This window comes from Leguminivora glycinivorella, chromosome 14, assembly GCF_023078275.1.
Source record: "Leguminivora glycinivorella isolate SPB_JAAS2020 chromosome 14, LegGlyc_1.1, whole genome shotgun sequence".
Lineage (NCBI taxonomy): Eukaryota > Metazoa > Arthropoda > Insecta > Lepidoptera > Tortricidae > Leguminivora > Leguminivora glycinivorella.
In genome coordinates this window covers 7969933-7988345 of record NC_062984.1, presented here as the reverse complement: position 1 = coordinate 7988345, position 18413 = coordinate 7969933, and the positions used below count along the sequence as shown (strand labels likewise).

The 18413-nt window shown below is 40.1% G+C and overlaps 1 protein-coding gene across 1 annotated transcript; it reads right to left on the bottom strand.

Annotated features, from left to right (window-relative positions):
- Positions 1–5811: 5811 nt before the first annotated feature.
- LOC125233511 (dihydrolipoyllysine-residue acetyltransferase component of pyruvate dehydrogenase complex-like) lies at positions 5812–10525 on the bottom strand. The gene is made up of 4 exons (XM_048139555.1): positions 10522–10525; positions 9390–9818; positions 8656–8892; positions 5812–5825 (listed from the first exon to the last, which is right to left on the bottom strand). The coding sequence occupies exons 1-4, from the start codon at positions 10523–10525 to the stop codon at positions 5812–5814; spliced, it is 684 nt and encodes a 227-aa protein (XP_047995512.1).
- Between the last annotated feature and the right edge of the window lie 7888 nt (positions 10526–18413).

Below are 18413 nucleotides of genomic sequence, written 5' to 3'. Positions count from 1 at the left end.
CTTTCTGTATCGAGAGATATATGGCATCAAGTATAATATACACGCCGAATCTCAACATGCTTGGATGTACCTTTCGGAATAGGTGCCTAGCCTACGTCACAATAGCTTATGCTTTGTAGCGCATCGTATTTAACTCTCTCTATCGTGTTTCCATGTTGGCGGGACAGAGCCAGTTGCGTTTCGATCGCAACGTACCGTCAATGATTGTCACTTCTGCTTGGCCGGCCGATATTGATTGGCATATCACTAAGTACTACCATATCACTAAGTACTATCATATCACTAAGTACTACCGTATCACTAAGTATTACCGGTTGCTATTATTTTAGCTTTACTTATCAGCAGCTGAAATAAAATTTGTGTTGTTTTCAATCTAACGGCATCACATTGTCGGTAGTCGATACGATCGATTTGAATGAGCTATGATGCTATGATGCTATGCTACGTTATGGAGAGTAAGTGATTCTGACGTCGACGACGACTATGACGGCGATGCACGATGCGACTCTGATCGTTTGTCATATTTTTTTTCGACTTGCCAATGACATCAAATAGTTATTTACAGAGTTGGGCAGAGTAACTGTCCTAGTTAAAAAGTGGTATACAATTTTAAAAACACGATAATGTGAAAAGTTGTGCTATGATTTATATATTCATAACATTCTATATTTTAATGTGTTATGTAATATATTTTATTTACTTCTACTTGGATAATTTTGGGCATTTTGCTGTAGAAGGAATTTGATCCGGCACGCACGACCTCATCTGCTAAGGATTGCAATACTTGACTACCCGACCCCAAAATAAATGCCAGTTTTAGCCTTTTGCCATCTCAATAAAACTTTGAATTTATTTTTATATGAAAATATTAATAGTTATCAGTTACTTCAAGATGCGTAGCGTACGTTTAAACGTACGAAAATGCCACTATTCCTCATGAAGATGTGGTCTGACTGAGTTTCTCTTTTGAATAAATTTATGGCTAAAATATCTTCGTTTCTATTCCTTAATATAACATCATACTCATAGGTTACGGTGACCGCTTTACATCAGGCGGGCCGTATACTTGTTTGCCACCGACGTAGTATAAAAAAAAAAAAAAAAACTCAACATCAGTCTGACATTTGTTGAACTCCTGAAATTAAAATGCATTTTCTTTGCAAAATGGCCATCGTGCCGCGTAAATAGCATTTTGTATCTAGCCCTCATATTTTTTAAAGATACAGCGTACATACATAAATTATTCTTTATGTTTAGGTTCCTTAGTTCATGGTTATTTTGCAGTATGCAAAATGTTGTCCCCTCTTCAATTATATTATGTTATTATTGAATATTTTAGAATTTTAAGCACAATTTTGTATGAATCGCCCATGGTTATTTGTAGCTACTTTACTGGCACAAACCATCCAATTCCTACAAAATCTTTACTTGATTTCAGAAGAAAAAGACTCCTATAAACGATTTTTGGTATGCAATATCAAAGCAACACTGGATATTAACTTTTTTCAGTTAGTTGAATATTTCGCCTAATCCGCAATGTTCGCTGTCAAATTTTCTAACTGTAATACTTTTCAATTTTGTTATAAAAAAATAATTAAACAGGCTGTAATGGAAGTGTCTTTTAGGATCCGTGAAGGGGATGAAATTGTTGATTTAAAATGATACACAGGCAATAAAAATCAGTTATATTTAATCAGTTATATTTATTTACCCTTTATTTGCCAAGAGTGGCACTGAAACATTAGTTTCATGTGCTCTGCCTACCCCTTCATGGGATACAGGCGTGATTGTATGTGTGATGTGTATGTGTATATTTAAATAGATAACGACATGTATTACAATAGGACAGTTAATCTGCCCAACCCTGTATATGACTGGTGCATAATGAGTGGCATGTCTATAAATCATTTGTACGGGCTAAGCGAAATAGTATATTGTGCAACAAGGGAGGTAAGGGGGATTTTGTAGACGAGTGTTAGTAACTCGCAACAGCCGCAGGCTGGAGAGAGTTATAGACACGAGTTTACAAAATCCTTACCTCCTGAGTTTTTTTCATCACATTTGAGAGGAAAACACAGAGAAAAAAATTATAAGGCAAAACCTTCAATGAATGGCGGTGTCGTACTGCCCGTTGCTATGGCAATGCGATCAAGCGCAAATCGAGATGGCCGTCACAATTTCCTGCCAGATTGCAAATTATAACTATTTATCTACATGAAATTTACAAATTAAATGTAAAATACACTGAAATAATCGTAAAACATGAATAAAATGCATTTTTCATACCGTATCATATTTTTTTATAGCTTAATAGGTAATAGTCAAATTTTAGTTGTCCACAAAAAATCCTTGGCTGATTGATACATCCTTTGCCTGAAGTATTGTACGGATTGTATTAATTTTTAAAACTAAATCCATTACTCCCTTGGGAATAAAATTAGTACATTATTCTTCAGTACACATAGACGCAATGAGACCTTTAAACAGCAAATGTGATGAAAACGTGTTAAAACAGCCTATTAAATTAATGATGATGTTTATGACATAATGTATGCTGTGATAATATGTTACAAATGTTACAATAATATGTTTCCGGTATTTAGCTTCAAAATTACGCTTAACTAATCCGAATCGAGTGATGGGTATGCAAATAAATAATACATGAGTCTTTCCCATCACGGAACAATGGTATTCCGGACCTTTGGGAGGCGTGCGCGGGGCCGAAGCCAACGCGTAGAGGCCCTTTCGACACTTTAATGAAATGTAAGGGGTACACCGAGCGGATGTTGCCCTTGCCCATATCACGGGACACACGCAGAGGCAACACCCGCCAGGGTGTAAGGTCTATTTAAGAGTTAATGGAATCTAAAATGAACTGGTCTATTTTGATGAAAGTGATGGACTAAATGGGCTATGGATACAAACCGGACGCCTGCCTAATAAAACGGTATCCAATTTTATTTCCGGCAGACGGTGACTCGTCCCCACAAGATGGGCCTCCACAAAAAGCGACATCCAAGATGGCTCAAGGGCAACACCGGTGTGAGTACTCAAGGGTGTCGAGAGGTGTACACCGCTTTCTGCCCAGTGGCTGTTAAGCCACTGCACCAACTCGCGTCTTAATATTATGAGTTATTATGGTCATGAGTTATTATTATACATGAGTTATTATTATGGTCAGCAGCTATTTACCAGCACTAACATTGTATGAAGTACCTAAGCAATTCATGAAATGTCCTTGGAGTACATAAGACGGACAGAAATGCATGGCATGTCATAATGGTGCATGCAAACAATTATGGACATTATGGTGTTTATTAAGCATGTAACATCGGGTCACTCACGTGAAATTGTCGAAGATCGCTGATGCTGGTGAGTGATTCGATTTTACATGTTTAAGAGGATACGGTAGCGAAAATGCTAAAATGGAAATGAGCCCCCCTTTCAACTTGGGAATTTTAGTTAAATATACAAGTGTTGTTAACTAGATTTATCGAAAAAAAAATGTCCATTAAGAACAGCTCAGTCAAAAGATATTTCAAAAAATTCTTTAAAATCGAGGTTCCGCTCTCGACTCTTTCCTCCTTCAAAACTTAATCAATCGGAACGAAATTTGAGAATCTGAATAACAATGAAATAATCTATGTCGGACCGTTTAGCTTTTTTGGTTAATTGTTACCAATCTTGAGTATCACACCTTTTTTTGCGCCACAATGAAAAAGGCCGTTTTTGGAATTTTTTGATTGGCTCTAGAATCTTTAAAAAGCAGGATATCAAAAAAATTAAAACGGTCCGACTGTGTTGAAAAAATCATTGCTCTATCTTCAAAAACCAGGGAGGAAATAGTCGAGAGCATTTGTATGGAAAATTGACCCCTACCGTATCGTCTTAATATGTCATTGTCTCGCGGTAGTTTTGCAATTATGGTGTTTTTTTTCCGGCACCACTTCGCAAACTAGAATATTTCTGATCAGGTCCAAAATAAGTACTAACTAAAAAAAACGTCGTACGATAGACATGCAAAGGGGAAATTTGTAAGTCGCGTGGATTCAGAACACTCCCTTCCGATCAGCGGGGCGCCGTGGAAAGTGCAAATGACAGGGTTGAGTGGAGGAAAAGATGGGAGGCCTTTGCGTTTCTTGGATTGAAAAAAGATGAGTGGCGTGGGTTTTGAGGGAAAATTTGAGGCGACGCCGAAAATTGTTAAAAAAGACGTCACGAGTATTTTTTGACTCAGTTAAACACCATCGCATACAATACTTTTTCTATAACTTTCGTGAAACTCACACTGTTTCCTGTATTTTGACGCAAAGGTTTGCACTGCCAGCGTAGCTGCCCAAAGCCATTCCCCGCCAGCTTCCCGCGCACTCGCGCAGTATCGTTATAACAATGAGCTGCCATGGTTACAGAGCCAAACAATGCGTTTTCGATTTTTTCGTTACTGCGCGCATGCGCGGGAGCCGACGGTCGCTGGCTTTGGGGAATAGACTTTTATATAGGGTTTTAAATATCTGTGCACGACCCTGTAAATGACGATTAACAGTTCGGGAGTAGAAAAACATATGAAGGCACCTGCTGATATTTACACAGATAACGACAATACTGTGTAATTAATTATTGTGTACATTATACTTGTCTGTTAGCACGTATAACTCAATTCAAACAGAATGTTTATCGATAACGCGTTTTATAATGAAGGATAATAAATCGATATATGAAGGATAATAACTTACTTATCAATGGGGTTATAGTTATAAAGATACGACACACTTTATTCGTAATAGTACATTACGATACATGTGCGGAAAAGAGGAAGTCCGAAACGAGTGGCGATAAATTATAACACGATAGGAACAAAGATAATAGTACATTACGATACAAGTGTGAGTTACGAATTTCCTATTTGCACGTGTATCGTACGACGTTTTTCAGTACAGATGAGCCTTCAAAGTTATATACCAGGTCGAAACTTCGGAGGTATCTGTATTCTGTACTGAAAAACGTCGTACGATATACGTGCGAAAAGGAAATTCGTAACTCGTGTCGATTCGGTCCCCCTTCGTGCCCCTTCAGTCGTGTTTTAATTTATCGCCACTCGTTTCGAACTTCCTTTTTTACGCACTTGTATCGTAATGTACTATTTAATGTTTGTATGTAGAATCGAACCGAACCCTCGGTTTCGGTAAGGCTTCGTTATACAGAACATATTTCATCTTGCCCCTCAAGAAACTACCTTCACTTTTCCCCTAGCTTACCTTATCCTACCCATCTTAAAGTTCGCATTCGCCTCATCAAAAACTTAGTCACTATTTATTTTGGTCGCCTTATATCACAGTATAATAGATAATCAAACGAACTTACCTGTAAGTGATGTTCGATGACTATTAAACGATGTGATTCGCCCGAGTGATTACACTGTACTTTACATGTAGTAGCACGCGAATGTGCTGCCATCGTACACAATTTTAGAGTAACATTTTTAACAAAAAAATATCTCGCCTAAATTGGGGGTATTTCATACACGTTTCTTATAAAAAAGGCCATCAAATACGTGTGCTATTTCGTGACCAATTGGGTAGAATCTGGAGCTTGACCAGTTCGGGTCAGGGAGGGTTGTAATCACTCGGGCGAATCACATCGTTTAATAGTCATCGAACATCACTTACAGGTAAGTTCGTTTGATTATCTATTAAACTTCTGTGATTCGCCCTTCGTGATTACACTGTACTTTACATGTAGATGTTTAGAGTTACACGAAATAGCAGATTAAATGAAACATGTATGTTTGAAAAATGTAAATAAAACAAACGTTTACGTCAGTTTAACTGTAATCAACAGACACTTCAATTATTATTACCATGTAATATTGTACGAGCAAATACTTCGGACGAGTCCGCTAGAACATCTCTATTATAGAACCTAGCGAACGTCAAGGAATTATCTGACCAACCGGCGGTCTTCTTAATCAGTTCTATATTAACCCCGAGCCGGTTGGCTGCTGACGTACTTGCGTGTCTCGTACTATGCGATTTGAAGATCGATGTATCAATACCACTCTCGAGCAAAGTGGTTTTGATCCATCGACTCAAGGTCTGTGAACACACTTTTCTAAATGGTTTTTTAAAACTTGTAAAAAGAAAATCACAATCGCTTGGGCGATTGGTAGATGAGACAACCAAATAACATTCTAAAGTCCTTGCAGGACAAATTGACTGATTTTCATCGAAATAAGGCAGAATCAGTTTTGGCTGCATGCGATTAACTGTGGATGTCTTAATCTTATCTGTAATGTTAATAATATATTTTTTATTACATTTATGAATATTACTTAGCGTGATTAACGATAAGGTTTGCACACGGTGTGCCGTAACTAATGCCAAAATAGTTATTAACTTCCTAGAAAGATGCTCGTAAGAAAGGCTTTCATTTGACTTTCATACCAACAACTTAAATGATTAAGAACGATTGAAGGGTCCCAAGTAAAATCATATCGTGGATTTGGAGACCGCAGTTTGTATACTCCCGTCATAAAACGTTTCACGGTTGGATTATTTATAACATTTTTATTCAATATTAATGACAAAACTGCTTTCGCAGTATTAATGATCCAAATTGACAACCTTGATTAAAAAGTAATGTGAAATAATCTAATACTTCTGCTACGCCGACATCAAAAATATCATAACATTTTTCCTTACAAAATATATACCATTTCTTTAAATAACAATTATATTGCTTAAGTGTGGTTTCTGTAAGTGACGCTAGCATGATGTCTGCCGCTTCTGCAGGAGTGCCTTGCCTCATGAACGCCGCCCGGACAACACTCCGGCAACCAGGGTAAGGCTCCTGTGCAGCTTGTGTTCGACACTGTAAGGGGAGGACAATAAATTTGGTTTAGGTGGGAGTTCTATTCGTTCAGAAATCAATAATCTCTCAAAAAGAGGAAACCAGGGTTGTGTAGGCCATAGTGGCACAACAACAATGCCCTCCGCTTTATCTGTTATTATCTTTTGCAACATCCTAAGTATTAGACAAAATGGTGGAAAAGCGTAAAATAAATACGACGACCAAGATATGGTAAACGCGTCGATATTGTACGCGTCAGGATCACGATGCCACGAAACAAATCTAGTACATTTTTTGTTTATTCGACTCGCAAAGAGGTCAATCTCTGGACTTTTGTTTAAAAAATTACAAATTTTCCGAAAGGCACTGTCGGCTAGCTCCCACTCAATGTCTGCATGTTTCCGGCGTGATTCTGCATCTGCTATATCGTTGTTTTCTGAACGAACATACGAAGCAAATATATGTATGTCGCGTTCCTCGCACCATTGCCATATCAGATCTGTCGGCTTAATTCACTCAGATGTGGGAATCGAACACCACCCATGTGATTGATATATGAAATCGCAGTGGTATTGTCTATCCTTAGCAAAATCTCACAATTTTTGTAATCTTTAGCAAATATTTTTAAACCAAAAAACGCGGCAGTTAACTCTAGACAATTAATGTGTTGCCCAAGCTCATGACTGGACCACTGACCACTGGCTGTCATATCTGAGCAACTTGCTTGCGACGCATCAGAAAATATCTCTAATTGATAATTTCCTGTCTTGATCGGATTACTACATGTTTCTATATTATATATCCACCAATCTAGATCATCATCTAAGCTACCCGGAATGCTAATGTATTGATCATAGTCATCATTTTTACTTAAATAAAGAAATTTGATTCTTTCCAATCTCTTAGTATACAACCAGCCGTATGGTACTGCCGGACAAACAGAAACTAATAATCCTATCAAATGTGCGAAATTACGAAGTTTACATCTTCGAATGGATTTAAAGTATAAAAGTTCGTCTTTAATCCTCTCTCGTTTTTCTCATGGAATATTAATTGTCAAATTTGCAGAATTGAAACTAAACCCAAGAAAATTTGCCGTTCGACTTGGTGTACCTATTGATTTAGCAGCATTTATTGTAAATCCTAATGATTCTAACAAGTCTTTCGTTACATTAAAGTTATGTAAGCAGTTAGAATACGTGTCACCGAAGAGTAACAAGTCGTCTAAGTAAATGACTGATAAAAAACCTTGATTGCGCAAAAACTGCACAACAGGACGCATTAACTTCGTGAATATGTACGGAGCAATATTTAGGCCGAATGGACATACCAAGAATTCGTATGTTTTGTTTTTCCAAAGAAATCGTAAATATTTTCTGTAATCAGGATCAATATTTATCGAAAAATAGGCGTCTTTCAAATCTATTGAACACATGTAAGCATTTTGTGATAAAAGTCTCATTGCTGTCCTATAATCTTCGAGTTTGAAGTGCGAGGTACATATAAACTTATTCAATGATTGTAAATTTAGAAGGAATCTATTTTTTCCATTACTCTTTTTAATAAGACAAATACTGGACAAGAATTGATCCTGACACGGATCACATTCTTGTATGGCACCAGCACTAATAAGTTTTTTGACTTCCTCGTTCATAATCGTCTCGTGTGCAACCGACTCGGGTTTGTTAACAGGAATATTCGATTGAGATATACAATCCGATATTGGAATACGCACACCACGGACCCAAGACAATACGGTGGGATCCTTGGTAATGCCTAACCATACTTTATAAAAGAATTGAAGTCTACCAGCCTGAGGTTGTGTATCGGCATCCGATGCTAGCGGCGCGAGGTCCGGGCGTGCGGCCGCGGCGGCGGCGCTCGGCGGTCGCTCGCGCGGCGGGACGGCGGCGGCGGTCTGCGCCCGCCACGCGTGTAGCTCGTCCTCGCTGGCGTCTGGCGACTCTGGCGAAGCGGCGGCCGCGACGCCGACGACGGCTGCCCCCTCCAGTTTAAAGCCCTCGATGTCGACGGTCCTGCTCCTGCCTGTTGGTGCTTGGGCGTCCATTTAGGCTTTGTGACAGTCGGTCTCAATTCTGCTCCGGTTTTAGTCATTGCTTTTATTGACTTCAGACTTTCTTGTAAGTCTTTACCAAAAAGCAAACTATCGCGCTTTAAGTCCTTAATATTATCCTTGATCTCCTTATTTAAACTAGGCACCAAGAAATTACGCCTGCTCTGAGTCTCTGAAAAATGTAAGTGACATAATAGTCTACCTGTATCGCTCAGTGACTTTATAATCCCCTGTTTGTTGTAGTCTAAAGTTGAATCTGTTGTCAAGATATTCGACAATGTATTGGCAACTCCTGTTATAATAGTCGAGAGCAACCTTTGCTTGTCACTTAGAATATTATCCCGTTTTAAAACATTATCATTACACGCGACCTTAATCTCGGGATTGAGTATAGGAGCTTGCGCTAATTTTAAATTTTCTGGTATTTCGTAACGTTTTAAAATATCATTCTTAATATCGTCCTTCATACCATTAACTAGAATGTCGGACCATCTCGTTGAGATATCGTCGTGAATGCAAGGACCAAATGTTTCTTCTTTTTCGGGCTCATCGCCCAACAAACATAATAAACCGGGATCAAGCACGGTCACAATCGGCGTAGATTCTTGTAAACCAATTTGTTCACCGGTCACCTGTGTGGTGGTAGCTGCGGATGTAGGCGCGGGAGCGGGCGCAGCCGGCGTGGTGGTCGCGGCCGCGGGCGCGCACGCCGGCGCGGCGGCGGCGGGTGCGGGAGGGGGCGCGGGGGCCGGCGCGTCCACCGCGCGGGGCCCGGCGGCGCTTCCATTCTGTATGACCACCGATCGCAGCCCGCCAGCAGCAGGCAGCGCACCCGACGTTGAAGCACCGGCCTCATCATCAGTTAAGTCGTATACAGTATTGTTGGTCAATGGGGATTCTATAACAATACGGTCAAATAGCCTTCACAATGCTGCTCTAATTTCAGCAACAAAAAATAAGTGTCCATTATCTTTGACCCTTATCTCTAGACATGATGTTTTCAATCAGAGACCAACGCTTATACTGGTCAGACATCATAAGCGGCTCGGTGATCTTTGTGAATTGCCCATTTGGTAGGGTAATAGGTAGTGTTTCTACCGCCTACTTCCTCGATGTTGGATGTTATACTATAACTACGTACGTATCTACATACGTATCTACATATCTATATACTTACGTATAAAATAGTACATATAAGCCGTTGTAATTAACGTAATTAATGTTCTTAAACATATCTTAGGCAGTCGTGCTACAGTCTCGCGGACTGTAGTCTAGACTGATAGCATTGACAATTCGCCGCAACCAGGTATTTTACCTATAGTATTCCGGCATAGCCTCACGGACTTATGCTCTAGGAATATATGTGCTTCCCTTTTACACAGCGATCAACCTCTCGGATTGAACTGAAGGTATAAATTAGGGTCGGTAATAGCCTTACAGACTATACTCATTGCACAATGTATCTATTTAATAAAACAAAGCTGGCATGTACATAAGACACATTCTATCAAATGATTAGACGAAGATAGCTGAAAATCTTACCTTCATATTGCGAATCCTCTAGCAAGGGATCGGGTTCACCGATATCTTGGTCCGCATACTCATATTCATTATCTTATTCGTACTAGGCCTATAACTACGATGACGGCGCCTGCGACGAATCTTCAATCTTTTCCTCTCGAGACTTCGGATTTTTCTTTCCAAGTAATCTTCCTCATCTTCCTCACGATGTTTGCGTTTTCCCATTTTATCCGCAAACACAAAACACTACACTAAACTTAGTAAAAACACAATTATTTCACTAACAAAGGAAAAGTACGTGCACGATGGCCGCCACACAAAACGTGTATGAAATACCCCCAATTTAGGCGAGATATTTTTTTGTTAAAAATGTTACTCTAAAATTGTGTACGATGGCAGCACATTCGCGTGCTACTACATGTAAAGTACAGTGTAATCACGAAGGGCGAATCACAGAAGTTTAATAAAGAGTACTATCGCACAGTATGGCCACTCATGCTCCCCACTGAAAGTGCCGCTCACCCCCTCTCTGTTACCTCACAGTTACCGCCTGTCAAAAACGCGAGTCGACATGTCATATTTCACTCATACAAGCATCGTACGCGTTCACCTTCACGAGCTTAGACTGTGTGCTAGGAACGCGCCTCTTTCATATACGTATTATTTGATCGCCAGTGTCTGAGGTGTGCTTAAATTAAGGCTAACAGATGGACTGCAGCCAAACTGTAACTGCACGATTACTGCTCACAACCTGCAACGCCGGTGAATTAAATGTTATGGTGAAAAATGATTGGAAACCTTTTTTTTTTACGGAGTGGGAATGCAGTTGCGCACGCTGTGTGGGACTCGTCGGCACTTTCCCGTCTCCTGGCGAGAAGGGGAGAAATAGAGATAGGGCCGAATACGGACTTAGCCGAATACGAATATTCGGCCGAACATTCGGTTCAGCTGTTACCGAACCGAACTTTCGGCCGAATATTCGGTTGCGCCATATTAATAGATTCTGGCTTACAGTTAAAAACTTTTCAATGATTCGACGACCGGTCTGGCGCAGTCGGTAGTGACCCTGCCTGCTACGCCGCGGTCCCGGGTTCGAATCCCGGTAAGGGCATTTATTTGTGTGATGAGCATGTTTTCTATGTATTTAAGTATTTATATATTATATATATCGTTGTCTGAGTACCTGCAACACAAGCCTTCTTGAGCTTACCGTGGGACTCAGTCAATCTGTGTAAGAATGTCCTATAATATTTATTTATTTATTTATTTTATTTATTGGTAAGGGGTATACTTATCTTACTAAAGGCTCTTAATGTTCTTATAATTTAGTGCATAAGAAAATTTTGAATTTTGTTTTTTAAACTACGTTATTTTTATTTTTTTTACAATGTTATTGTATTTGTATTTCAACGCATTTTTAACTCCCTTTGGTAGTTCCTTAGAATGCTGAAATAGGATGTCATTATCCGATGAATTACGAAACAACTTACGCTATTTCTTTACTTTGTTTATTCCGTAAATATTCGGCAATGTTACCGAAATATTCGGCCGAATACGTACATTAAAAATCTTGCCGAATATGCCGAATACCGAATATTCGGCCCATCTCTAGGAGAAACGGTCCTACGCACTAAACCCACTCCGGCGTTTTATTCCCTCATTTCCGTTGTAAGAGCTGAGAGCGCACTGGCACATCTTGGACACTGGCGATCAAATATATGAAAGAGGCGCGTTCCTAGCACACATTCTAAGCTCGTGTAGATGAACGCGTACCATGCTTGTATGAGTGAGATATGACAGATCAACTGTTCACGTTTTTGACAGGCGGTCACTGTGAGGTAACCGAGAGGGGTGGGCGGCACTTTCAGCGATGATGATTAATGTATTTGAAAGCAATAAACAGTTCAATTTTTTTTTTAATTTTAATTTTTTTTTTAGCGGTGGCCATACTGTACGATAGTACTCTTTATTATACTGTGGCACTGGGTTCGGAACGTTTTCACTTCACCACTGCGCTTTCCGAAGATTGGAAACCTGCCATACTACAATGGATTTTTGCTAATCGTTTTTAACAGGCGTTACATGTAAGCAAAGCACCTGTGATGATAAATATCTAGGTAGATCTAGCGAAATAAAAATTTTCTGTTAGGAAATATAAACCTAACTATAACTAAGTAATAACATATGAAACTATCAGAAGATATTTTCCTGATTTTGTGATTAAAGTAAAAGCTGCGCAGAATGACCATAATTAACGGATTTCATTAAATGGTTGTCGAATTTACATACATACCTACTGTGTTTACGATACAAGTGATATCTTTAAACAAGGCTGATTTAGAGTTGAATGATTCACGGTTATTTTCATTAGTCTTAAATTTCATCCACACACCTTACAACCTAAATGGTCGCGCACCGTGCGGTTTCAGAGGAATTTCCTCCCACGAACGCTCCGGCTGTGGAATGTGCTCCCTGTCGAGGTATTCCCGATGAACTACAGTATGGGGTTCTTCAAAAAAGGAGTGTACAAGTTTCTAATGGGTCGGCAACGCGCACGTAACACCCCTTGAGTTGCAGGCGTCCATAGATTACGGTGACCGCTTTCCATCAGGCGGGCCGTATACCTGTTTGCCACCGACGTGGTATTAAAAAAAAGTCTTATATTGACCGGGATATAGACCGCGATTACCTTTTAGATTTTTGTCGAGCTCCCGGTTGCAGCTCCCGACGCAGTTGCATGCATCATGATGACGGAAAACTGAAAAAGGCGGGTGGATGTCAAAGTTGCGCATACAGCGCGCGATCTACCTCCCTTCGCGGAAAGGAATATCGGGAGCTTGACAAAAATCAAAAAGGTAATCACGGTCTTCATCCCGGTCAATATAAGACTAAAGACTGATTTAGGTCGTGAAGACACACAAGTGAAACGGCAGGTAGGTTCCAGTGGCGGCTGGTGAAAATTTCTGTTAGACAACACTGAGCAAAAAGAAACCTACCTTAACATTAGGTACTTTACTACTAATCAATTTTAGGCAAACCGGTGGGAATCGGCTTGTATGGACCAGCCGCTGCTGGTAGGTTCACTGATTTATTATACAGTCGTTCCATCGTCCACGCATCGCATCGCCATCATCATAGGCCTTCCAAAGAGATCAAAGGTTGATATTTTGACGACCGGTCTGGCTCAGTCGGTAGACCCTGCCTGCTAAGCATGGTATAGGTGAAAAACTTAAGAAAGTCACCCTGTTGTATGTGTGAGTGACGTGTTCGAATAGAGAACACATTTAAAATTAGTAACACAAACAAAACAAAAGTCCTATTCGAACACGTCACTCACACATACAACAGGTGACTTTCTTAAGTTTTTCACCTATAAGGGCATTTATTTGTGTGATGAGCACAGATATATGTTCCTGAGTCATGGATCTTTTCTATGTATATAAGTACTAGCTTTTGCCCGAGGCTTTGCTCGCGTTAGAAAGAGACAAAAAGTAGCCTATGTCACTCTCCATCCCTTCAACTATCTCCACTTAAAAAGTCACGTCAATTTGTCGCTCCGTTTTGGCGTGAAAGACGGACAAAGAAACAGACACACACATTTTCCCATTTATAATATTAGTATGGATGTACTTATCTATTTAAGTATGTATACCGTAGCTTAGCACCCATAGTACCAGTTTTGCTTAGTTGTGGTTAAGTTGATCTGTGTAAGGTGTCCCCAATATTTATTATATTTTTCCCCTCACTAGCTCGGAAACACGTTTTTGTCCTTTAATACCAGCGGGTAAACACGCATTTTATCCACTAGTGGGTAAAGTAATTTGTACTTGAATAAAGCCAAATTAACTGCTTTAAAATTGATAAAAGTAGGTGAATCTAGTAATAAAGATGATTTACCACCTGTGGAACTACTGGAAGCAGTGATAAACGCATTTTTTGCGTTGTAGTTTCCTCGCTATAGTGAGGGGAAAAGTTTTGTGTTACACTCGGGTGCAAATGTATTTTTCCCCTCACTAGCTCGGAAACACGTGTTTTGTCCTTTAATACCAGCGGGTAAAAACGCATTTTATCCACTAGTGGGTAAAGTAATTTGGCCTTGAATAAAGACAAATTTACTGCTGTAAAATTGATAAAAGTAGGTAAATCTAGTAATAAAGATGATTTACCACCCTGTGGAACTACTGGAAGCAGTGATAAACGCTTTTTTTGCGTTGTAGTTTCCTCGCTATATTGAGGGGAAAAGTTTTGTGTTACACTCGGGGGCAAAGTTGTATTTTAACGCCGAGTGTGGAATTGAAAAACGAGCAAGTGAAAGGATTCTATAGTTGAACCACGAGCGAAGCGAGTGGTTCGAGAATAGAATCCTGAACTTGCGAGTTTTTTAACACACGAGAAGAACAAATAACTATTACTTCTCGTGTGTTAAAAAACTCGCAAGTTCAGGATTCTATTTTCAACTATAGAATCCTTTTCGTTTTTCAATTCCACACTCGGCGTTAAAATACAACTTTGCCCCCTTGTATAACAAATAACTATTATTATTTATTATATTACCGTCGCGCCGCGTCGCGTCGCGTCGCCGTCGTCCGCAAGGCACGGTGTTACGGCTCAGCCACGACATTGGTCTAAACGCGACAGCGGTGAGCGGCGGCCATACATTGGAGCGAGACACAGCGATAGGACTTTTCATTCGCACGTATGGCTGCCGCTCACCGCTGTCGCGCTTAGACCAATGTCGTGGCTGGGCCGTTATAGATTCAGTGCCAGCTCGTGCTACGCGCTACGAACGTAGCCGATTACAAGGGGAAATGCGCAATGTAGCGAAAAGCGTCCATACCTGTACCTAAGTAAGTAAAAAATAGATATTAGCTATAGGACATTTTTCTCTTAGTCTCACGGTAAGCTCAAGAAGGCTTGTGACGTGAGTATGCAGACAATCCATACTAATATTATAAGGGCCACTTGCACCAACGAAAGTGGAGGGTAGGCTTGTGCCGTTTCGTTCGTTGATCGGAGCGCTCCGATCTCGTTCAATCGCTCCCATGAACTAGTTCGCTCTTTTAGGTCTTTTGCTCATTTAGTTCAGCCAGACCAGCGACCACTGCGGTCGGAAAGATCAGAACGAATGGGACCGAATAGTGTCAAAATTATACGAATAGTCCACAGATAGTAACATTCCGGGCCCAAAGGTTGTAAGTGACCGAAGTATAATATGAAAACTTGACTTTTTTTGTTGCTCTGCTAAGTAGCTCTCGCTCTCGGTCGGCGCAGTCACACATTCGTTCTCGATCCAAACCGCTCGCGCTCGCCGATCCTATACTGAACTAAATGAGCAAAGACCGATTCTCAGACCACGGAAAGATTCAGTTCATTTCGGTCATTGATGGGATTTTATTCCTAACAGTTCATAGTTCGTGAACGACACAAGCCTAGTGGAGGGTTAAATCGAGGGTTAACCCACCATTTAATATGGAATTTGACAGATGACAGCCCACTAACCCTGAGTTAAGTGGTTGGTGCAAGTGGGCCTAAATGGGAAAGTGTGTGTGTTTGTTTGTTTGTCCGTCTTTCACGGCAAAACGGAGCGACGACTTGACGTGATTTTTTAAGTGGAGATAGTTGAAGGGATGGAGAGTGACATAGGCTACTTTTTGTCTCTTTCTAACGCGAGCGAAGCCGCGGGCAAAGGCTAGTAATTATACATAGAAAACATCCATGACAACACAACAAATATCTGTGCTCATTAAACAAATAAATGCCCTTACCGGGATTCGAACCCAGAACCGCGGGTTACCCGCTAGGTCAGACCCGTGTGAGGTTGCTAAACCTATTTATTTATTCTCATAAAATACTCAGAAGTCACGTAAGTGGTTACAATGTGCCGCCATTTAGATCAATTTAAGCCTATTTTTTAATACTATTTATTACTTTGCCCCTGAAACAATCAATTGTTACATAATATTTTTAGTTCCACACGCGATTAGATGGTATACCAGATAGTACAGATCTTTCAAGGTATACACCGTGTTTTTATTGAGTTCCGTTAACTTCGGCATTCTGTAGGAGGTAGGGCATAGCGAATGATATTCCGCTTGTGTGGTAGGGCACAGCACAGCGGATATCGTCTCGCTCGAATCTAGAGCAGAGCCCAACTGGGGTAGTACCTCCGCCTTACAGAAGACCGCAGCCAAATAGCACTAGACCCTACTCATAGTGTTGTGTTCCTGCCGGTGAGTAAGGCTGCCAGAGCTCAACGAGGGTGCGGTGCTGATGACGGGAGGACTTACGGAACTAACTTGTTCCGTATATTGTCCTTTAGAGTCGTCGGCAACCCGAACCCTCCTTGGAACTTGTACACTCCTTCTTGCTGTGTATTTAACACAGCAAAAAGGAATGTACAAGTTTCTAATGGGGTGGCAACGCGCATGTGACACTGTTTGCGTTGCATGCGTTCATAGGTTACGGTGACCGCTTTCCATCAGGCGGACCGTATGCTTGTTTGCCACCGACGTAGTATAAAAAAAAATATAGTTAGGTCCATTATAGAAAACAGAATAGCAGAGTTAGTTTTTTTTTAATTCGTAACTTTTATTCTGAAAAATACCATACACATGCGATAGATGTTACATCAATTGCTGTTAAAAAACGGGCTTTGTATGTTCGCTAAACGATTGACATGTTTTGACACTTACTTAGTGTGAGTTAATTGTAAAGCCCGTTTCTCAACAACAAATTGAAGTAACATCTATCGCAGGTGTATGTTTTTTAGCAAAAAAAATACGAATCTAAGAAAACTAACTATGCCATTATGTTTCCTATAATGGACCTAAATATATGCTGAAGTTAACGGAATTCAATAAAAACACGGTGTATAAAATCCACATGGATTTTTCTGGAACATAGTTGTTCTCTTTTTCATGCCTAGCAGTAAATAGACCATTCAGCTTTCTACCTGTCCGAGTTGTTATTGTCAATAGCTTGCATAAATATATGCACTAGAGATTCTGACTGAAGTTCTATTTGATGAAACAGCGAAGACATTTGACATGAAGAAACGGAGTATAACTTTATAAGACTTTTTTTATAAATTCATGCACACAGATTAATAGAGGCGAAAAAGTGGCCTACTATGGATGAACACAGTATAATAATTATAATAAAGAGTACTATCGTACAGTATGGCCAGTCCCGCCCACCCCTCTCGGTTACCTCACAGTTACCACTTGTCAAAAACGCGAACAGTCGACCTGTCATATTTCTCTCATACAAGCATATTAGGACGTGTTCACCTACACGAGTTTATACTGTGTGCTAGGAACGCGCCTCTTTCATATATTTGATCGCCAGTGTCCGAGGTGTGCTATGGAGCTCGGGTGCCTGTTCGCCCTTGATTTGATGGTTGCTGGGTTGTATGAACTGGGAAATATAGACGACTAGCTCCGGCCCGCGACTCCGCTCACTTTAGAAAGGGACAAAATGTAGCCTATGTCACTCTCAATCTCTTCAACTATCTCTACTTAAAAAATCACGTCAATTTGTCGCTCTGATTTGCCCTGAAAGACGGACAAACAAACAGACACACACACTTTCCTATTTATAATATTAGTATGGATGGCAGGCTAGCAAGAATTTCCTCTCTTTTGCAGTGCGCGTCATGATATCGCCACTTGTTATGTTAAACGAGATCAAAGTGGTAATGTATTGCATTCATGTTGCCAGCTACTCTTGAATTATTTTAAAATAAATAAATTGGCAATGTTCCATATCATACCCGAAATTGCAGAAAGACTTTGGCGTCCAAGGTCATGAGGTACCTAAGTTATAGTGTATATAGGTACCTATAATTTATAGTGTACCTAATTATCTAAATAATTAATTAATATATGTAAATTACTAGTCAACATGTTGGGAAGACCTAGATACTGTTTTATGTTTTACATTGTGAAAACCACACGGGGTCATTGTGCTAGTT